Source organism: Mustela erminea, chromosome 2 (genome assembly GCF_009829155.1).
Source record: "Mustela erminea isolate mMusErm1 chromosome 2, mMusErm1.Pri, whole genome shotgun sequence".
In the NCBI taxonomy this organism is placed as follows: domain Eukaryota; kingdom Metazoa; phylum Chordata; class Mammalia; order Carnivora; family Mustelidae; genus Mustela; species Mustela erminea.
In genome coordinates, this window is record NC_045615.1 from 69,364,276 (window position 1) to 69,388,140 (window position 23,865).

Here is a 23,865-nt window from a genome sequence, read left to right on the forward strand (position 1 = left end):
TCCTGAGATTAAGAGTCTTTTATGATTTGTCTCCCTCCCTGGCCCCATCTTGTTTTATTTTTCTCTCCCTTCCCCCCATGACTCCTCCCCCCAGCCCTGTCTCTTAAATTCCTCATATCAGAAAGATCATATGATAGTTCTCTTTCTCTAATTGGCTTATTTCGCTTAGCATAATACCCTTGAGTTCCATCCATGTCATTGCAAATGGCAAAATTTTGTTGCTCTTGATGGCTGCATAGTATTCCGTTGTATATACATATATATACCCCACATCTTCTTTATCCATTCATCTGTTGATGGACATCTGGGCTCTTTCCATACTTTGACTATTGCAGACATTACTGCAATAAACATTCGGGTGCACGTGCCCCTTCAGATCACTACTTTGTATCTTTAGGGTAAATACCCAGCAGTGAGATTCCTGGATTGTAGGGTAGCTCTACTTTCATCTTTTTGAGAAACCTCCATGCTCTTTTCCAGAGTGGCTGCACCAGCTTGCATTTTCACCAACAGTGTAGGAGGGTTCCCTTTTCTCTATATCCTCGCCAGCATCTGTCATTTCCTGACTGGTTAATTTTAGCCATTCCGACTGGTGTGAGGTGGTATCTCACTGTTGTTTTGATTTGTGTTTCCCTGATGTTAAGTGAGGTTGAGCACTTTTTCATGTGTCTGTTGGCCATTTAGATGTCTTCTTTGCAGAATTGTCTGTTCATGTCTTCTGTCCATTTTGTGATTGGATTATTTGTTCTTTGGGTGTTGAGTTTGATTAGTTCTTTACAGATTTTGGATACTAGCCATTTATCTGATATGCCATTTGTGAGTATCTTCTCCCACTCTGTCAGTTGTCTTTTGGTTTTCTTGACTGTTTCCTTTGCTGTGCAAAAGCTTTTGATCTTGATGAAGTCCCAGTAGTTCATTTTTGCCCTTGCTTCCCTTGCCTTTGCCAATGTTTCTAGGAAGAAGTTGCTGTGGCTGATGTTGAAGAAGTTGCTGCCTGTGTTCTCCTCAAGGATTTTGATGGATTCGTGTCTCACATTGAGGTCTTTCATCCATTTTGAGTCTATTTTTATGTGTGGTGTAAGGAAATGGTTCAGTTTCATTTGCCTGCATGTGGCTGTCCAGTTTTCCCAACACATTTTTTGAAGAGAGTGTCTTTTTTCCATTGGACATTCTTTTCTGCTTTGTTAAAGATTAGTTGACCATAGAATTGAGGGTTTATTTCTGGGCTCCCTACTCTGCTCTATTGATCTATGTGTCTCTTTTTGTGCCAGTATCATACTGTCTTGATGATTACGGCTATGTAATAGAGCTTGAAGTCCGGAATTGTGATGGCACCAACTTTGGTTTTCTTTTTCAACATTCCTCTGGCTATTCAGGGTCTTTTCTGGTTCCATATAAATTTTAGGATTATTTGTTTCATTTCTTTAAAAAAAGTTGATGGTATTTTAATAGTGATTTCATTAAATGTGTAGATTGCTTTGGGTAGCATAGACATTTTCACAATATTTGTTTCTTCCAATCCATGAGCATGGAATATTTTTCTATTTCTTTGTGTCTTCCTCAATTTCTTTCATGAGTACTTTATAGTTTTCTGAGTACAGATTCTTTGCCTCTTAAGGTATCTTATGGTTTTGGGTACAATTGTAAATGGGATCGACTCCTTAGTTTCTCTTTCTTCTGTCCTGTTGTTGATGTATAGATGTGCAACTGATTTCTTTTTTTTTTTTTTTTTAAAGATTTTATTTATTTATTTGACAGAGAGAGATCACAGGTAGGTAGAGAGACTGGCAGAGAGAGAGAGAGAGCGGGAAGCAGGCTCCCTGCTGAGCAGAGAGCCCGATGCGGGACTCGATCCCAGGACCCTGAGATCATGACCTGAGCCGAAGGCAGCGGCTTAACCCACTGAGCCACCCAGGCGCCCCGCAACTGATTTCTTTGCATTGATTTTATATCCTGCCATTTTACTGAATTCCTGTATGAGTTCTAGCAGTTTTGGAATGTAGTCTTTTGGGTTTTGGGTTTTCCACATAAAGTATCATATCATCTGCAAAGAGTGAGAGTTTGATGTCTTCTTTGCCGATTTGGATGCCTTTTATTTCTTTTTGTTGTCTGATTGCTGAGGCTAGGACTTGTAGTATTATGCTGTATAGCAGTGGTGATAGTGGATAGCCCTCCCGTGTTTCTGACCTTAGGAGAAAGGTCTCAGTTTTTCCCCATTGAGAATGGTATTAACTTTGGGTTTTTCATAGATGGCTTTTATGATACTGAGGTATGTACTCTTCTATCCATACACTGTGAAGAGTTTTGATGAAGAAAGGATGCTGTACTTTGTCAAATGCTTTTTCAGTGTCTCTTGAGAGTATCTTATGGTTCTTGTTCTTTCTTTAATGTATTGTATCACACTGATTGATTTACAGATGTTGAATCAGACTTGCAGTCCAGGAATAAATCCCACTTGGTCATGGTGAATAATCCTTTTAATGTACTGTTGGATCCTATTGGCTAGTATTTTGGTGAGAATTTTTGCAGCCGTGTTCTTCAGGGATATTGGTCTGTAATTTTCCTTTTGATGGGTTCTTTGTCTGGTTTTGGCATCAAGGTGATGCTGGGCTCATAAAAAAAGTTTGGAAGTTTTCCTTCCATTTCTATTTTTTGGAAACAGTTTCAGGAGAATAGGTATTAACTCTACTTTAGATCTGGAGATGTCTTTGGGTCTAAAATGAGTTTCTTGCAGACAGCATATTGATTTTTCTTTTTTTAATCCATTCTGATACCCTGTGTCTTTTGATTGGGGCATTTAGCCCATTTACATTCAGGCTAACTATGAAAGATATGTATTTAGTGCCATTGTATTCCCTATAAGGTGACTGTTACTGTATATTTTCTCTGTTCCTTTCTGTTCTACTACTTTTAGGCTCTCTCTTTGGTTAAAGGATTCTTTTCAATATTTCCTGTAAGGCTGGTTTGGTGTTTCCAAATTCTTTTAGTTTTTGTTTGTCCTGGAAGCTTTTTATCTCTCCTTCTTTTTTCAATGATAGCCTAGTTGGATATAGTATTCTTGGCTGTTTATTTTTCTCATTTAGTGCTCTGAATATATTATGCCAGTTCTTTCTGGCCTGCCAGGTCTCTGTGGATAAGTCTGCTGCCAATCTAATATTTCTACCATTGTATGTTACAGACTTCTTGTCCTGAGCAGCTTTCAGGATTTTCTCTTTGTCACTAAGACTAGTAAGTATTACTATTAGATGACGGGATGTTGACCTATTTTTATTGATTTTGAGGGGGGTTCTCTGTGCCTCCTGGATTTTGATGATGCTTGTTCCCTCTGCCATATTAGGGAAATTCTCTATTATAATTTGCTCCAATATACCTTCTGCTCCCCTCTCTCTTCTTCTGGAATCCCAATTATTCTAATATTGTTTCATCTTATGGTATGACTTATCTCTCGAATTCTCTCCTTGTGGTCCAGTAGTTGTTTGTCTCTCTTTTTCTCAGCTTCTTTATTCTCCATCGTTTGGTTTTCTATATCACTAATTCTCTCTTCTGCCTCATTTATCCTAGCAGTAAGAGCCTCCATTTTTTACTGCACCTCATTAATAGCTTTTTAAAATTTCTACTTGGTTAGATTTTAGTTCTTTTATTTCTCTAGAAAGGTATTTTATTTCTCCGGAAAGGAATTCTCTAATATCTTTTATGCTTTTTTCGAGCCCAGCTAGCACATTGATAGTTGTCATTCTGAACTCTAGTTCTGACATATTACTAATGTCCATATTGATTAGGTCCCTGGCAGTTGGTGCTGCCTCTTGTTCTTTTTTTTTTGAGGTGAATTTTTCTGCCTTGTCATTTTACTCAGGTAAGACTAGATGAATGAGAGAACAAACTATTAAAAGGCTAGCAATGACCCCAGAAAAATAAACACTAACCAAATCAGAAGAGACCCAAAACCAGGGGGAGAAGAAAGGAGGAAAAAAAAAAAAAAAGAAAAAAATATAATAGACTGGTGAATACAACAGAACCACACACCTGATTTTGGTTGTATTTTGGCCTGTTAGAAGAAACTGCCTCCCAAAATGTTAAATAAAGAAAAACTTATATGTATATATATATATAAATAAGGGTAAACCTGATGGAGGGATGGAATATGACTATAAAAATAAAAATTTAAAAAGATTTTTAAAAAGGAATCAATAAGATAAGTTGATTGAAAAAAAAAAGGAGAGAATGTGATCAGGCTGGAGACTAGAACAAAGCCATACGCTAGATTTAGGGTATATTTTGATCTGTTAGAAGAAACTGTATCTCAAAGTTTTTAAGAAATAAAAACTTATATGTATACAAACAATAGGGTTACATACAATGAAGGGATAGAATATGGTTATACAATGAAAATTTAAAAAACTTTAAAAGGTATTGATAAGATAAAATAGTTTAAAAAGGTTAAAATGGGAAAGAGGAAACATTAAAAAAATGGAATAAAAAATAAAATTAAAAAAAAATTTAACTTTGAAGAATAAGGAATCATGGGAAAAAAGCCACGAATTTTATGTGCTGTATTCCCCTCAACTCTGAAGTTTTGCAGTTCTCATTGATTGGTGAACTTGGTCTTTGCTGTATGTTTTTGCTGATCTTCTGGGGGAGGGGCCTGTTGCCATGATTCTCAAATGTCTTTGCCTGAGGTGGAATCGCACTGCCCTTGCCAGTGGCCAGGCTGTGCAATTTGCATGGGTTCCCTCTCGGTAGCTTTTGTTCCCTGAACGCTTTCTGTAGAGTGTTGGACGACAAGAATGAAAATGGCGGCTTCCCAGTGTGCAGCCCAGGAGGAGCTGAGAGCTCAGGCCCCACTCCTCAGACAAAAGCAGTCAATCCTTCCCCTCTCCCTGGGCTCTGGTCGCACTCCAAGCTCACCCAGCCTGTGACCGAATGTTTCTGTCTCTGGCATTTGGTCCCATTTGGAGTTTCCATACCCAGCAGATTCCTGCAGCATGTTCCCACTTTACTCCCCCTGGGGGAGGGAGGTGAATCTCCCTGGATCTGACCCTTATGGGGTCCCCGCTTGCAGATTAGTGGCCTAGGTGTCAGGGATCTTGGTTTATGGCAACCCTGAGATGAGAGCCCACTCCTCTGCTCCGTCTCTATAGCTGGTTTCCTGCTCCAATACCTGGGAGCTCTGCCGCACTCAGGCACCCCCAGTGTTTTTGTGACCCTGAGGGACCTGAGAGCAGTGTCCCCACGAGGGCTCTATTCCCCACGTAGCCTCTGGAATGACGTCCCTCCACGGGCTGGACTTCTGAAAGTTCTGATATTGTGCTCTGCTGCTCTATTGCTTGCTGGAAGCCAGCTGACAGAGGCTTCCTCCACCCCGCAATCTGTCTTCCTGTATATCCTCTCGGATTCACTTCTCTGTTCCTCCTACCTCCCAGAAAGTAGTCACTTTTCTATTCCTAGAATTGTTGCTATTCTTCTCTTCGATCTCCTATTGAGTTTGCAGGTGTCCAGAATGATTTGACAACTATCTAGCTGAATTCCTGGGACCCAATGGAAATTTAGGTCTCCTACTTCTCTGCCATCTTGCTCCTCCCCCTAGTTATCTCTTTTAACCCCTAGACAAGCCATTCTGCCCATGTGCTAGATGAATCTCCATAAAACTGCATTTTGATCTTGTCATTCCCTTACTAAAACACCTAAAGCATGACTTGTCATACTGTGACAATAAAGGTCAATTTGCATAGCTTCATATTTAAAATTTAAGCCTAACTTACACTTTCAGTTTTACCTTTTTCTTACGTTAAGTCTACTATAACCAGACTGCTCTCCTGAACTTGCCTTGAGGGCTCTTGCTCTGTATCTTTACTTAGGCCAATATTAACTTATTACATCCTCCTTTGGGTCTTTCTCTTCCTTTCCTTCTCCTTTCTTCCAAATTTCTTTTCTAGTCTCTCCTTTTAACTTCCCTGAAACTCAGGTTAATTTTCATCATCTCTGTAAGGATCACACACCATCAAGCCATTTAATGTTACCCCAATATGACACTTAGTTTGCATTGCCTTGATTTATAAAACCACCTGTAGTAAGACCTTGGCTTTATACATCAGGAAGCCCCGGATTTGATTTGATTTGTTTTTCAGTCCAGCTGCTTATTAGCAATATGGTCTTGGGCAAGTCCCTTCACTTCAGAGTTTCATTTTCCTTGTCTACAGAATGTAAATAGAGGATGTTTTCATGGGGTTGTTTTAAATAATACTTGAGATAATGTGTGTAAGTTAGTCAATACAATTATTGATACTTTGGAAACACTCTATAAGTGATAGGGTATTATTATTATTAATTCTGTTTTTCTCTAATTATGCCATCTCCAACTAGATGAGGAGTCACTTAAATAATGCCTTGTGTACTGCTGATACTGCTCCTTGTCTGTTGGGTAGTCATTTCAGATCTATCCCTTTTAGTTCCTGGATTTCCTGCACAGTCCTCTAAATATTCACCCAGTTGTTCAGCTATGGTTTTTGATGGTCATTTGGGACTCGGAATGGAAGCATACATTCCAGAAAATGGCTAGAACATGTAGGAAAGCAACTATACCTCTTATTCTATTTTAGTAGTTGTTAAAATTAGGGGAAAATGTGATTGAAATTAGAGAGTCTTTATTTTCATTTGGGTGGTTTATTAAGTTTAGGGGAAAAAAGATGTGAATACCATGCTGAGAGTATCTTTCTAGTTAATATTTTATTTGTTGCAAATGGTTTTCAGTGTTTTGTTTTGTTTTGTTTTTGCCAACCTCAAAGCAAAATACTCTGCCTTGAAAGAAGAAAATTAAGAGGCGTGATATATTTCATTAAGGAAAGCTGTTCATAGTCAGAGGTCAGGAGAATCAAATTGAATTGTGGATCCGAGGGAGGCCAAGAAAAGAGCGTTTTTAAACCTAGCTAAACACAAGGTACTGCATCATTATAGGGGGAAAGTTACAGGCTCACAGTGAAGAAGAGAGCACTTAAATTGCTCTCGATTCTCCTGGAGAAGAAGAAACATGTATGCAAAAGCCCAAGAACCTGGTTCTCAGTTTCCAAAGGAAATAATGCGTGTTATGTCAGTGGAGCTCAGACTGTTCAAAGGCTAAAAAGCATGGCCCGACAGGAGCTGGAAGCAGGGACTTCATGCAGCAGCTCTGTGTCTTTGGCAGTCTCTTGCAATTGGGACTGAAATTAAAAGTAGTTGAGTGCAACCAGTTCTAAATATCAGATGGAACACTTTGCTCAGCAGGCAGGGCATGATGCTGATTTTCCCATTGTGTTATGCATTGTTGTGTGAGATGTTGAATCAGGTCCTTGTTAGTGCATTCCTTAATGTAAGAGCTGGAGAGCAGCTCGGTCCACAGTTAATATTCTGTGATGTTATTGCCTATTGGCCTTGGACTTCAATTGAATGAGGTTTTTATCAACTTGGTTTTTTTTCTCTTTTGACACTTGGAGGCAATGTTCTTTCAATTTGATTGGTTTTTTCTATGGACACTTCTTGTGAATGCTTAAAAGTTGTGCTTTCTAAATTGGTAGTAAGGCACAGAGACGGTTGTTCGCACAAATAGAAATATGGGAAGACATTTTCAAAAGAGTATTGCGTTAACTATCTGATCTCTATGGTTACATATAGAATTCTAAGGGATTTTTAAAAAAGTTTTATTTATTTGTCAGAGAGAGAGAGAGAGAACAAATGGGGGAGTGGCAGGCAGAGGAAGAAGCAGGCTCCCCGTTGAGCCCCGACATGGGACTGGATCCCTGGGATCACGACCTGAGCGGAAGGCAGACACTTAACTGACGGAGCCACCCGGGCAGCCCTCTAAGGGAATTTTACATGATAGTTTTGACTTAAGTTTCTGAATACTTGTTTATAATTTTAGTAGCTCCTAATAGGTTATGTGAATGTGGACACTGCATCTGTTGAAACTCTAGTCTTTTTTTTTTTTTTTTAAGAATTTATTTGTTTATTTATTTGAGAGAGAGTGAGCAAGCAGGGGGAGGGACAGAGGGAGAAGAAGAGAATCTCAACAGACTCTTCACTGAGTGCAGAGCCCAGAGCAGGGCTGGATCTCAACTGTGAGATCATGACCTGAGGGGAGATCAAGAGTCAGACACTAAACCCACTGAGCCACCCAGGTGCCCCCAAACTCTAACCTTTTACCCTACCTACATAGGGTAGGTCAAATAAGATAGGACAGGGAAGGAGATAGGGTAGGCTTTGAATGCTCCATGTGCTGGGGTCTGTTATTGAGAGTTCAGGGAGCGGTCTGGGAAGCTGAAGAGTGATGTGCTTGGCTCTGTAATGGCTCCAGAATCGTCCATAAGTGAGAGAATGCAAATAGTACTAAAGCATCCAGGAAATTGCTTCACATAGGGCAGTATTCCTCAAACTTTCGCTTACATCGCAAACCTGGAGGGCTTGCTGAAACACAATATTATTGGTCCCCATTTTCAGAATTTCTTAATCAGAAGAAGGTCTAAGGTGGGGCTCAAGCATTTACCTCTCTAACAAGTTCCTGCGTGATGCTAAGTTACTGCTGGTCTGTGGCCCCCTGAAACAAGGCAGTGATTCTTGTCGTATTTCTCAAACTTTAATATATAGCAGGATCACCTTGGAGAAGTTGTAAAATCTGTAAATTCTTTAAAAATTATACTGGTGAAGGGTACCAGTCTGTATCAGTTGGTGATCCTGTGACTTTTGATCCTGGGGTTCTAAGTTACGTGTAGAGATTACTGAAAATCTTTAAAAAGGCGAGAAATTATACTGGTGAGGCTCGAGATTCTGAATTTTTAAAAAAGCACCCTTAGTGATCCTGCAGACATTGATCCAGGGCACTGGCCTGGGCACTGGAACTCCAAGGAAAATCTCTAACCCTTTAGTGTTTGAGTCCTTCATATTGTCATAACCCATTGTGTCTTGAATGTCAGTTAGTGACTGTTAAAGTTCTAATCTCCTTGAAAAGCAAGATTAAGTAAAATGGAAACATTACCGTATTTCAATGGCTTAATGGTATCATAGGCCAAATCACATCTCATGAAAATAGGGTATTGTGATATGCTAAGCATTTCTAAATGTGAAATGCTATAACTTCACTTGATACAACATGACTTCGGCATGGAAAAGTTGTCTAATCTCCTGATATTAAGTAAAATGTAAGTAAGCCAAATCTCTTAAAGGAATCCACAGGATATAATGAAAAAGAAGATCTTTGCGATGGGTAGATCCTGGCTGTAACACTTAGAAAACCTGGGCAAGTTACTTAACATTTTTGATGATTAGTTTTCTCATCTGTAAAAGGGACGTAGTAATTTCTGTCTTACATGTCATGAAGAATAAATAGATAATATTTATATAGAGAGAGGGCTAATGCAGCTTCTGACGTATTGCAGATATTTAATAAATGGTAGTTAAAGAAGAAATGATAGGACAGGCATCTCTCATCTTGTAGTTTCTTTCCCCCATGCAGTTTAACTGTGATATGGGAGATGCTTATCTACCTTAACATTCCGTGGTCAGCAGTTTCAGCCAGTGCTTTTGTATGGATTTTAGACTGACTCTGAAAGTAAATATCATCCCTGAAGTTTTTTTCATATAATGAATGTAACCTTAGAGATAGAAATTAACAGTATGAAATTTTAAAACTAATTTTGGATATTACATGATGAAAAAATGCCCTTTCTTTGATTAAATAGATATATGGTGCATGCTTATTGGATATAAGGCTAAGAAAATTTTTAAAAAGATTTTATTTATTTATTTGACAGAGAGAGAGTGATCACAAGTAGGCAGAGAGGCAGGCAGAGAGAGAAGGGGAAGCAGGCTCCCCGCAGAGCAGAGAGCCCAATGTGGGACTCGATCCCAGGACCCTGGGATCATGACCTGAGCGGAAGGCAGAGGCTTAACCCACTGAGCCACCCAGGCGCCCCTAAGAAAATATTTTTTAAAAAGATGAGGTGATGGGATGCCTGGGTGGCTCAGTGGGTTAAGCCTCTGCCTTCCGCTCAGGTCATGATCCCAGGGTCCTGGGATCGAGCCCCACATCGGGCTCTCTGCTCAGTGGGGAGCCTGCTTCCCCTTCTCTCTCTGCCTGCCTCTCTGCCTACTTGTGATCTCTCTGTCAAAGAAATAAAATCTTTAAAAAAAAAAAAAAAGATGAGGTGAGTCTCTATATTCTGGCGTGACCAAGGTCCACGAGAACCAAAAAACAAGTTCTAAAACAGTATGATATAATTTTTCAGATACTAACAACATGTTTGTATAGAAAGCAGTTCTGGAAGTAACGTGCTTCTTCTTAAGCCTGATTATTCCAAGAGTATCTTTCTCTCTCTATGCCTATATGTAGAGTATTTTTCCTCTGTATTTCCCTTTACTCTTTTTTATGAGAAGGAGTAGATGGGGCACTCAGCTAGGATTCTTGAAGAGAATTAATTAAGAGACAGTTTAAAGAGAAGTGAGTCGGGTTCAGGAACCAGAAAGGGTGGTGAAGGGCCAGGGGGCAACTGTTCTCACCTAGGCTAGACCTGAAGGACCGTCGAGGTTGAGGAAACTGTTTAGTAACCGATAGAAGAGGGGCCATCTGATGGCAGCCACAGTGCCAGCAGGATGCAGGCACTGCCAGAATCTGAAAGCAGGGAGGGAATGTGAAGAAAATGTGGATCAGTGTCTCTCCCATGCCACTTTGGGATCTCTTGTCAGTGCATCCCACTGGCCAAACCCAAATAGGAGCCAGTGGTCAATAAAGCTTGTGTGACGTAGTCTTTAGAGGTCAACTTCACAGGACAAGAGCAAGGCTGAGAGAAGACATGAACAGATGGGCGCTCAGAGGTGCCTAGAAAATAACCAGCACAAGCAGTTGTTTTTTGTAATAAAATTTGTAAATGAATTATGTTGATCTAAAAGCATTGAGACAGGGAAAATGAGATCAAATTTTGCTTGTATGTAAAGAGGAACATCAAGAAATTTGGTCTGGTTGTAGGGTGAGTCAAAGGAAGTAGTGATCATGATGGAAAAGGTATATTTTTAAATAAGATTTTTATTTATTCATTTGAGAGAGGGAGAGAGCCAGAGAGCACAAGGTGGGGGCTGGACAGAAGAGGCAGAGGGAGAGGCAGACTAGAAACCTGATATGGGGCTAGATCCCAGGACCTAGAGATCATGACCTGAGCTGAAGGCAGACACTTAGCCACCAGAGCCACCCGGGTGCCCCTGGAAAAGGTATTTTGAATTAAATTGATTAGATGATTTTTAATGACAGTTTCAAGATTACTGACATTATTCACTGGATTTTAAAGTAAATTTGGAAAGCTCTTTTTCAATTATTACAAATTAAAAGGAAGTCTTTAGAATATGATGAAAAGCTGGATCTTACTAGGGAAAAAGAATGAAAATAGAGGACAGGACGTTAAAATGGAGAGAACGTTGACTTAGCATCCGGGAGACAATGGCTAGAATCCTGGATCAGCACTGATCGTTTGTGAACATTTTCACTGTACACTCTGAACCTATTCCTCACGGACTCAGTGTGTATAATATTTCACATGGTTATTGTGTGACTAAAGGAACAGATGTATGTAAAATGCTTAGAATGAAGTCAAGACATAACCTCTCAAAAAATTATAATACCGCCTTTGGAGTGCCCAATTTATGCCAGGAGCATCTCTAATCCTCCAAGTAACCTCATTTCATGAGAAGAACTGAGGCTCAGAGTTTAAGCAGTTTTCAAGTTAGCATGGGGCAGAATTAGGCCTTGAGCTGGGCATGTAGGATCCCAGGGCCAGGCTCCTACTGTCATGGCAGTTCACATCCTTTCACCTTTTCTCCCATATGGCACAAATGCACTTAAAATAGCTTTCTGAGAGAAGCTAAAGGGTATCCTTGTACAGTACATTCTTTCTGAAAGTCTGTTCAAGAAGATGATTTAGGTTGATTCCTATAATCTAAGGTATAAAATACTTGAATATTGTGTGTGATCAACGCCTGCTTTTGAAATGTAGCTCAGGAGGTCATCTTAATCATCCTCCTTGTCATCAACTCCAGATTGTTCTGCATATCCTAGTCCATCTGCCCAATTATATGAACATGTATAATGGGGGTACTCAGGAAAAATTGATGCATTTTCCTAATAGTTTTAAGAAATTATTATGTAATCAGAGAAATGTCAAAAACTTTAAAGAGCTTATAAACTCTAAAGTGAACAAACACAAAATGAAAGAGTAAGGATTAATAAGATTTATGTGTATCAGAGAGAAAATAAAACAAGAAAAAAGATCCTGTTGACAATTACAGGAAAAAGTATTAAATACTTCAAAATGAGCTTAGAAAAGGGTGTGAATGGACTATACAAAGAAAACTGGAAAGCCTTTTTGGGAGACGAAAAGAAAGATTTGAAGAAGGATTGGATGAGATGACAAACAGTTGTTGGGGTTGTCAATTCATTTCATCTATTTATAGACTGAATGCTCTCCTAGTAAGTCCATGGTAGGACTTTAAGGAATTAAACTCAACAAACTGATACCAAGCTTTAACTGGAAAATACATAGGCGTCAACTGAAAAGTTTGTTCTGGAGAAAAAAAAAAAAAAAAGAGCAACAAAGAAGGATGTATCCCACCAGATATAGGGGCACATATAAATCATTAAAAATTAGGACTAAAGGGAAGCATGGGTATCTCAGTTGGTTAAGTCATCTGCCTTTGGCTCAGGTTGTGATCCCAGGGGCGTGGGATCAAGCCCCACATTGGGCTCCCTGCTTGGTGGGAAGCCTGCTTCTTCCTCTCCCTCTGTCTGTCATTCCCCCACTTGTGCTCTCTGGCTTTCTCTATCCCTCTATCAAATAAATGAATTAAAAAAAAATTTTTTTTAAGGTTTTCTTTATTTATTTGACAGAGAGAGAGTGAGAGAGGGAACAGAATTGGGCGGGGGGTGGTTGGGAGAGGGAGAAGCAGGCTTCCCATCAAGCAGGGAGCCTGACACGGGGCTTGATTCCAGAACCCTGGGATCATGACCTGAGCCAAAAAGGCAGACACTTAATGACTGAGCCACCCAGGTGTCCCAATAAGTCAAATATTTAAAAATTTTAAAAACAAAATTAGGACTAAGGATGAATGGAGCTGGAAAGAAATAGAAGAAGGATATACATACACACATACAAACACACACCTATACTGAAATTATTTTTTATAGAAATTTGGCAGTAAACTTAAATGTCATTAAAAAGATAATGGGCAAGTAAATTGGCAGACATTAAAATGATATGTATGAAGACTAGGCAGTGACATGGAAAAATAATTATAAATAATAATAAAGAAGAGTATAATATTTTGTATTTATAGTGTGTTAGATATATTAATTTTGAAGGAGACATACTTATATTCATACTAGGATTATATTCACCTGTTTAAAGCAAAAGAACATGAATAAATAAGAACATTGTTGAGTTCAGATAATGGAATAAGAATAATTTTTGTTGTTCCTTAAATTCTTTTACTTTTTGTAATGTTTTTACAATTTACAATGTAATGTGGATTTTTGTTTTTGTTTTTGTAATGTTTTAACAAAAATTTTGATATAGGTTATGTAAACTTTCATACAGAATATGACCAATGGGGTGCCTGGGTGGCTTAGTCAGTTAAGTGACTGACTTTGGCTAAGGCCATGATCTCAGGGTCCTTGGATCCCTGTCCTGTGTTCAGCCCCATGCTCAGAGGCAGTCTGCTTGGCCCTTTCCCTCTGCCTCTCCCTCTGCTTGTGCTCTCTCTGTCCGTCTTTCAAATAATAAATAAAAATTTAAAAAATGAGATAGAATATGACCAAAGCATCAATCAAAGTGTTGTTTGGCATTCTAAACTTGAATCAGTAAAGACAGATCTCAATTATGAATACAAGAGTTTTATCTTTTTTTTTTTTTTTTAAAGATTATTTCTATGTTTATTTGACAGAGAGAGAGTGTGTGTGAACACAAGTAGGGGCAGAAGGAGACCAAGAAGCAGGCTCCCCACCCAGTAGGGAGTTCCATGTGGGGCTGGATGCAGGGTTGGATTCTAGGACTCTGGGATCATGACCTGAGCCAAAGGCAGATGCTTAACTGACTGAGCCACCCAGGCACCCCACAAGAGTTTTATCTTGTTTACGATTATCTTGACTGTATTAAATCTGCTAATGTTACTTAAATTTCCTTATGATTAGATGTACATTTTCAGAATTTCTTTAATCTGTTCCTCTTACATATGCTATTTTTACATCTTTTCATCTACTTTGTTTTGCTACGTTTCTGAGCTCTTGAAATATTTACGTATTTTTTGTTTAGCTCTTTTGCATTTATAATAGAGTGAGTTTTCTAATAAAGTAAATTTTTTAGTGCCTACTGCAAACCTGTTTTTATTAGAAATGAAAAAACTCTTCTTAATGACAAATTAAAATGATTTCAAACTTATATTTCCTTTTTTGTTTTTTTAGGTAAGTAACTGAACAGGGACATGAAGAACAGATATTTCAAATGACAGCCATGTTGCAAAAGGTACTTTTGATATTTTAATATTACTGTAAAAGGAATTCTATAAAAAGACACAGAGGTTGGAAAGTAAATGCAATTTTGGAGAAAATTTTTTTTTTAAAGTAAACAGATGTTTAAAGATATTATAGCTTTAATGGTATTTTAATTATGAGAAATGTAATATATGGTATGACTTTTTTCTGTAGTCATGGAAATTATTGTCAGTATTATTTGGGAGTGGAAAGATAAATGAATTGATCATTATGTCCACATATTCACTGGTGGAAAGAGGGAGGTGGGGAGCAAAGTTTGACACAATAGAGAAAATGAAAACATTGGGATTTGTGCATCATAGTCATCTATTTTTTTCTAAGGGCTTATGGTTTCTTCTCTGTGATCAAAACATTATCTCCAGAATTGCTCATAAAATTGATTGCTCTAAGCTTGTCAATAAACCAGTTTGATTCTGGATGATTTAAATTCTGGATAATTTAAATCATGGTAGAGGATTCTCCAGATCTATTTATGTAAAAAAATTAAATAAGGGAGAAAATGAAGAAATAAGGAAATATTACACTCAGAGAAATATTAGAATATAAAAATTCCTCATCTTGGTTATCTATCACATACATAAGTTTGTGGAAATCTGATTTTTTTAAAGTCATTTTCTTTTCTAGAAGAAATCTTTGAAATACTGTAGAAACCATCGTGTCTAGTTACAGGGGAAACAGTTGCATTATGAACTGTTAGTTGATCTGTGTGATGCCATGAACATTGGCAATCATGCAAGAGACCCGTGATACATGAGATGGAGTGAAGCATGTATTGTCCCTTTATACTAAATTAACAGCTCATTTCAAAAAACAGAAGATATATGAGAATATCAAGGGAGGAGAAATCAATGCAACTTATTATAAAATCACGATTTTAAAAAATTTCTGATTTTGCTTGGGAATTTTCTGAAGTGTCTTATAAATCTCAGGACAGGTGCCACTGAAGAGGGTTAATTTGAAAAGAAGTTTGAAAAAAGTGGGGGAAATAATTTTATACCAAACGTTTATATTCTTTTAAAGGTGATCATTAAATTAGCATAAATTTTCTCTACCTTGTGGCTATTTTTTGGAGTGTCAAATGAGAATTAGGGAATTTTATTAATTCTGATAATAGGAGAGCACCAGTCAGCTTGGGCTAGTTTCAGGAAAGGCAGATACTACCTTGTCTTATTGTATTAATATGTTATGATATAATTTGCTTCACGAGATACCAGTGAGACTTCCACGTATAAATGCCAAGTCAGCAGTTGGCTAGATGAGTTTAGAAACTCAGAGGAGATATCTGTGGTAGATTTTGGGAATCACTCTCACAGTTGGTAACTAAGACTGTGGGAACAAATGGGCCATTCTTAAAGAGATTATAGTGTGTTAAAGACCCTAGGACTAATTCCAATACTTGAAAGAAAGGTGAGACTAATCGGTTGACAGAAGTGTCAAATGTTGCTGACAGGTCAAAAAAGACGAAGACTTCAATAAACCCATTAGGTTTTTCCACATAAATATCCTAAGTGACTTTGGCAAGGGAGGCTGTGGTGGGATGGTAGGGGCAGAAGCTAGATTGGAGGTGGGTTGAGGAATAAATAGGAGGTGAGGAGATGGAGTTAGCAAAAACAATAGCTCTTTGAAAATTTTGTGTGTGAATGAAAGTGGAGAGAATCCAGGAGCTGGACAGGGATGTTGGGATGAAAGAGTCTTGAACATGTTTAAGTGTTAATGGGGACGATGGAGAAGAAGGGGAGAGACTGAAGGTATGGGTTTCTTGAGCATGGCAGAAAGGATGAAGCAGGGAGCCCAGGAAAAAGCATTACACAGAAGTGGTGGGAGGATACCTACCTCAACATAACTAAGGCAATGATAGTACGATGTTTATAGCTACGGATAGGCTCATTGACTTGTGAGGGGAAAATTAGGGAGTATTAGCAATGGTCTCTGTTTTCTCCATGAAGAAGGTATGGCTAGAATAGTAAGGATCTGAGGAAAGGAGGAACGTTTGAAATAGTGTTTGTAGAGAATAGTAAGGCAGAGGGAAAGTTGCATTGGAGAGTGTCTTATTAGACTAGGCTGATATCAATAACTTGGAATTTGTAGTATTATCAGATTCTCTAAATTTTGCCAGTGGTTTTAAACTTCCAATTAGTAAGCTTTTCAACCTTCAGCCAACTTTGTAGACTGTGACAAGTGTTTGGTGGTAAAAGGACTTATTTAAACCTAACAAATGATTACCTTCTTCCATAGAATAAGATGGAACCAAATTTAAGTACATTCATCTAAGTATGGTCTTTTCCCTTAATTTTCATGGATGTATATCATGTATATTTATAAATGTACTATATGTATGAATATTACTTTCAAAAAATTAGAAATCAGAGATGCTTTGCTTCAAGGAAAGTAGTAAGAAATATAGTGATTGTTCTTTTTTTAGGTCCTGAATTTTGGTATGTGTCTCCTAATGACAGTATTTTCATGGCAAATTTAGGAACGCTATTTGACTTTGAAGAAAAGATTACTTTTTTTTTTTTTTTTAAATCCAAAGCTTATGTCTTGGTTGCCATGACAGAAGAGAGCCTACTGTCCCTACTCAGGTGTCATTAGCTTGGTACATTCTTTCTCTTCTGGAAAGTATCCTTTGGACAGTCAGGTTAGGCTGTGGAAGTATTAAACAGGCCCAGAAGATGAAAAACTTCAGTCTGTTGACTTTGAGTTATAAGAATGTTAATTTTCACATTTAAGCAGAAACTCTAAATTCCCATTTTGATTTTTAAGAGTGTTTACTTGAGGGCATAGAACCCTTTATTAAGCTGAAGAGATCTTCTAGTTCTGGAACTTCCAAATGTTTTTTTAGCTGCAAAACGACTTTGAAAACTAAAATTTGGTGTAAACAAAGATATAAGGAGAACTGTTCTAGTTCCAGTAGATATGGGGGACTGGGGACACACCTATACTCACCACCTCCTTCCCCCTTTCCTTATCTCCCTTTCAGGTAGGTCTTCTGAGACATCACCAATGAACCTCCATGGAACATTGAAAATTAAAATTCTAGATAATCACAATTGTAGTGAATTACATCAAAATATAAGGTTCTTAGGATAAATTGTGGTTTGGGGATATTTTTTTTTTCTGTAATAAAATAAGCAGGTTACTGTCAACTTTGACCCATATTGTATAATTATCTTATATTGCTAATTTTAGTGATAGCAGATACTAATTTTGGCCAAAGATGCTCCATAAAAACCATTTCTAAGTATGTTGTCAATCTGGGATTGAGAAAGCCAGACACTCTGTTTAATTAAATCTGCTGGTAGGGTGACCACAGTTTGTAAATAGGAAACACTTTACTAAGCTCATGAGTAGAGCTGTTCTTTATTGTCCTCAAAGGGTATACATATGACTATGCGAGAGAGGGTTTAATTGCCTTGATCTTGAGCCACCATGAAAAGTTCAAGTAGCCAATATGATACTCTTCTTTTAGGGTATGACTTTGTCTGAGGCTGATGGTATTTACAGACATGGAATTGAATGTTTATAAGAAAATAACAGTTACCCTGTCTAGTTGGAAACCAGAGCATGGATAAGATACAGGGAACAGCCAAATGAAGGCTAAATTGAAGTATGTAGAACTTGCTAACAGTTATAAAGACAGACTAAAAAACTAATGGGGACAGTACAAAACATATGACATGTGACACATACAATACCAAATAGTTTATCTGTGTTATTTTTGAGAGTTGTAGCAACCCAATAAAAGTGGTATTATTTAAAAAAAATTTTTTTAAATGTAATTTCATTTTTTCAGTGAAAGTTGGTATTATGACTTGGTTTTCTATTTGATGAAACAGAGGCTCATAGAAGTTAAGTAGCTTGTCCAGTTTGCACAGTAAATTACCAGCCAATGTGGTAGAGCCAAAATTTTATTTCAAGGCTAAAGTGGCCTGGTGAAGTCAGACCCAAAAGCCAGCTGGGATAAGAACTAGCTGAAGTTTTGAAGGGAAAGTTCAAAATAGATAGAGACAGCAAGAAAAGGGCTGGTCCTCCATGCCAGAAAATGCTACCCAAGAAGTTAAATATTTCCCATGGTTTACTGAGAAAGAAGTGGGTCTGAGCATCCACAGAGGAATTTATATCCTTGAAACCTACTGCCTTTTTAATTGCCTCCACACAGTCCTCCCTCTAAATAACTGTGTGATTAGAGGACAATCTCTGCAGGGCTCAGGCCACTTGGGACTTTAGACCAGCAAGAGCTTTTAATATAAAGATCAGTGGGATGAACTCTGGCTGGCTGAGGACTCCCTCTGGTATCCCTGACTTTGGAAATCTTACCCATTATCCTTTCATTGCAAGATTCATTTCCTGGGGAAGGAAAAGGAGCTCAGGACTCTGGATTATGTCCCTGACATCTATTTAGGTATATATCCCTGAGTCATAAATTAGAGTATGTATCTCCTAGTATCTGAAATCTTGTTGTAGTTCTAGAGAAGCAAGGAACAAAAGGAAATGAGACAAAAGGGTTAAATATGACATCATACGAGCTAACTACAAATTTCTAGTCTTGAGTTTTTACTTTTTTTTGAAGGCTTGTTTAAATATGTAGGACTCAAATAAATAAATAAATAATAAAAATTTAAAAAAGGGATGTGTGGTTGGGTTGGTCAGAAGAGCATCAACTCTGGATCTCTGGGTCATGAACATGAACCCCCAGCTGGGTGTAGAGATTAAAAAAAAAAAAACAAAAAAAAAATCAAACTTAAATATGTAGGGCTACTGGCAGAAAATAGCAGAGATTAATCTTTTCAGATATTAGGGAATAGAATACCCTGCATTGACATAATTATTGATAATATGTGTATTTTTGTTTGCCTGTGATGTCAATGGTTTTATTTCAAGTGATGCCAGTTTATCTTTTCATGTAAATAGTACGTAATATTTGAGACCTTTCCTATGGTGATGGAATATTTGTCCTTTGTTCTGGTCAATAAAATTATGACATGATTTGCTTAAATTTAGATAACTCCAAACTCTCAAGCTCTGTATTTTCTGAGTTATTTTTTCCTGAATAATGTATATCATTGAGAGAATGATAGAATTACATTTGCTCATCTTAATCCATTTCAGTGTTACCAACCATCAAATCAAAGTGGGAGCTTTCTAGTATCTCCTTTTTTTATTTTTTATTTTGTTTAAAGATTTTATTTATTTATTTGGCAGAGAGACACACAGTGAAAGAGAGAACACAAGAAGGGTCAGTGGGAGAGGGAGAAGCAGGCTTCCCGCAGAGCAGGGAGCCTGTTGCCGGGCTGGATCCCAGGACCCTGTGATCATGACCTGAGCAAAGGCAGACTCTTAATGACTGAGCCACCCAGGCGTCCTCTAGTCTCTCCTTCTAAGCTGAGTTTAATTGATATAATATCATTACAGTACCGTAATTGTGTTTGACTTACAGTTCTTGTGACTGGAGAATAGAACCTTTTTTTTTTTTTTTTTTTTTTTGGTTTGTTTGTTTCATTCTGTTTCCTCTTTTGTTATGTTTGGTTTTGATTAAAGCTGTTTATAGCTGGCATAAAATCCTTTTTTCTGTCCTCATTGTGAAAAAAAGAGAAAACGAAGACTCAGAAAACCAAAGTACTACTAATGTTTCTATGTACTACTAACATACTAAGAAAAGAACATAATTTGGGGGTAAGTATTCACTCTATGATGAATTTTTCTGTACCACATTTCTCAGCCACTCCTTCACTCTGTGGTCAGTCTCTGTACAACAGAGATCTTATAGAAAGGACTGGAATCTGATCAAGTGAACAACTTGCTGTAATGAACTCATTGATGGCTTACTTCTTTTAAAGCAAAATTTGCCTCCTGCTCCCATAATACCCCCATTTAATTTGTATAAACTAATTGTAATTCTAGCTATGCTAGTAACTCTTTTTTACAGTTACTGTAGTGGTCATATATTAAACAGAGGCACAGCAGTAAAATATATGTTAATTTTTGTTGTCAACCATATCTTTAGTGTTTAAAATTTTTCGACAAATAACCATAGAGTAAGCATGTTCTTCTTGGGTAAGTTAGAGGGACTTTTTTTTTTTCCCCCACGAACTTCTATGAATCACATCAATCTTATGGCTGAGGACACATGCTTACAGGCAGAGCATATAAGGAAAGCAGGACCTTACCCTGATCAGTGAACTAAAGCTGAAAAAACTGATCTCACAGAAAAGAGCATGCCCTTCTCAGCATGCATCTGGCCCTTTTCATTTTGCTTTCATCAGCTGGGGCTGTTCAGTGGTGCAAAGAAAACATTGTAAAATGCTTACAGCTTTTAGAAGTGCTTCTGAACTCTTCAAATAATGGTAAGAGTTGCAAATCTTATAGGAAGAGCCTATCCCAGAAAAGCTTTATTCAGCTCCACAGGGAATGGTGAACTTGAGTTACTGAGAGCTGCTCTAAAGTAAAATACTTAGAATAAGGAAGTACTGAAGTACTCATTGTTGTGAAGCTTAAAGGAAACAAATGTGTGTTTCATTGCATGTCTAAACCTAATATCTATAAAGGGTGTCTGTGGCCACCAGCAGGAGGAAAGAGTGAAATTTTGCAGATGGAGAAAAAGGAACTTTCAATAACTAAGCTTAGTTTTTGGCAAAAATCCAATGCACTGGGAATTCTCCAGCAAAATGGGTTGAACTTGGCAGATCTGCAAATATGCATATTTCTACTCGGAACAATCAAGCAAACATAGAGACTTCCAGAGGAACTAATTATCTTTTGTCTTTTTTACCTTAGAAAGAGGGTAATATTTGGAAGACAATTGCTAAGAGATTTTAGAAGCAACATTTAAAAAATAGTAAAAGAAAAAACTATATTTAGCCTTTTCAAAAGTGTTTTTAATACCCATTTGTGCTCCCAAAATAATTTATCATAATTGACAGAAGCCCAAGCCATATGGTTTATAATTTGAGGACTTTTATTTATTTTGTCATTTGCCTTTTAAGCAAAAAGGAAATTCTATTTGAATATCTTTTGTTTTTCTTGCTACTTATTGTTATAGTTTCATCATTATGAGCTGAATCAATGTAGCCAACTTTCTGAGTATGTATCCATGTGAGACAAACCTTGTTTACTGACTCAGATTATTTACATTGTAGAAAAACAAGCTACAGAAGAGTATAATGAGCTTATCTACAAAGAGTATTTTCTGGCAAATATTGCTGTATACAAAATGTACTATATATTTCAATATTAATATGTAATATATGTTTTATATTCGATTATATGCATGTAAATGAATTGCGTGATGACCTGGTCTTTCAGTACAAGGTATTACAGCAATTACAAGCAATTTGACTGTGTGTTCTAAATTCAAATATAGATATTTTAAGCATTTTATTTAAAAAATTAAATCACACAAAACAGTAGAGAGAACTGATTTACTTTAAATGTAAATGCCTGATTTTCACATTTTGTAATTGTTCAGTTACAGTTGGGGTATTGTAAAATATTTGGGCTTAAAATAGGCAAAGAGAAATTTACTTTTAAGGGTAGGTAGAGAGCTTTTTTGTTATTATTTTTTAAATTTCTTTTCAGCATAACAGAATTTATTGTTTTTGCACCACACCCAGTGCTCCATGCAATACGTGCCCTCCTTAATACCCTCTACCTGGCTCCCCCAACCTCCCACCCCCCCACACCGCCTCTTCAAAACCCTCAGATTGTTTTTCAGAGTCCATAGTCTCTCATGGTTCACCTCCCCTTCCAATTTTCCTCAACTCCCATCCCCTCTACATCTCCCCATGTCCTCCATGTTATTTGTTATGCTCCACAAATAAGTGAAACCATATAATACTTGACTTGATAGAGAGCTTTTTAAATAGAATGAATAAATTTATTTTTTCTGAGGTGGAATGATGGCCAAGGTAAGAAAAACAAAAAGACAAAGAAAGATAAAAAAACTATTTCTGTCATAAATATCTGTGCATATTTTATGTGGTTATCATGACAGTTATTTGTAAGTATGGATGAGGAAGGGAAGATTAGTTCTTTTTTGTTGTTGAATATGAACACTAAGAGCTAGAAAATGTCGCAAGTCTATCGAGACAATTAGGGTAGGAACTTACAGATCTATTGACTTTGCAGAAAGTGTAGAGTTAATTTTAAGGTAGTATTGTTATGAGAGTAGCAATGACACAACATTTTTTCTATTTGTAAACATTGCCCTGAAAGGACTGAAATTAGGGAGTTGCAAAAACATCCATGTGATAGAAAAGATTGTAAGTGGTGGTTACAAAATACATCATTAGCCATTGTTAGTGAATGGAAATAATAGCAATTAGGTTCCCCCACCCCACCCCCTACCAATGTATGTAGAGTTCTGGTTTGGGTCCATCAGTTTCAGCTCCTGTAAATCTACATTAAAATTCCATATGGTCTATATCCTTCAGGAACATAGCTAATTTAAAAATATTTTTATAGGGGCACCTGGATGGCTCAGTTGGTTAAGCAGAGGCCTTTGGCTCAGGTCATGATCTCAGGGTCCTGGGATTGAGCCCCATGTCTGGCTCCCTGCTTAACAGCGAGTCTCCTTCTCCCTCTGCCTCTACTCCATGCCTTGTTCTTCATGCTCTCTCTTGTTTGCTCTCTCAAATAAATAAAAATCTTTAAAAACAAACAAAAATTATAGTACAGGTATGCATAAACTCTTACATTGCTGTTACAGGCTTCCTAGATTATGTGTGTGTGTATATATATATTTATACCTGTATTTCTATATCCCTTTAGCTGACCAGTATTTCATATTTTATTATTACTATTTTCTGCTTAGTAAAATCTGTAAGAGATAAATCAATTTAGTGAAGTTACAGGTCATCAACTATATGAAAGGTTTAATGAATAAATGAAATTTGATTAACAAGAGACAAAAATGAAGAACAATAATGGCAGAGTAGTAACAAACATAAAATATTATAGAAGCACTATATTAAAAATTTTAAATTTTATGTTCATATGTTTGATGGAAACTGTGGGTGGATATATCAGATATGTAGGCAAAGTAAGGACCCAGGGGTAGGGATTCTCATTTTAAATTAGCCACGTAATAGTTTATTATAATTAATCACCTACAGCTTAAGATTACATAGATGACATGGGCTGAAATGCTGATGGCTTTTTAGATGTGTTAAATTTTGTGTGGTTCTGTTTCTATTACCTTTTCTCAGTGGATGTTTGTGTAGTTGATTGGAAATATACTTTTTGGCTTAAACCTGAGTGTATTTGAGGCCAGGTCAACAGAGTGATTGATTAACTGATCCTGTCAACAATATGGT

The 23,865-nt window shown here is 37.3% G+C and overlaps 1 protein-coding gene across 2 annotated transcripts in view; it reads left to right on the forward strand.

The window, feature by feature from the left end:
* ANK2 (ankyrin 2) overlaps positions 1 to 23,865 on the forward strand; it is a 664,974-nt gene that overhangs the window by 172,260 nt on the left and 468,849 nt on the right. The window contains exon 2 of one of the 2 annotated variants that reach the window (XM_032333196.1): positions 14,465 to 14,525. The exons of the other annotated variant lie outside the window; for it this stretch is intronic. Within the exon in view, the coding sequence (XP_032189087.1) occupies positions 14,505 to 14,525 (21 nt within the window). The 5' untranslated portion in view covers positions 14,465 to 14,504. The remainder of the gene's footprint in view (positions 1 to 14,464; positions 14,526 to 23,865) is intronic. 2 annotated transcript variants of the gene reach the window in all.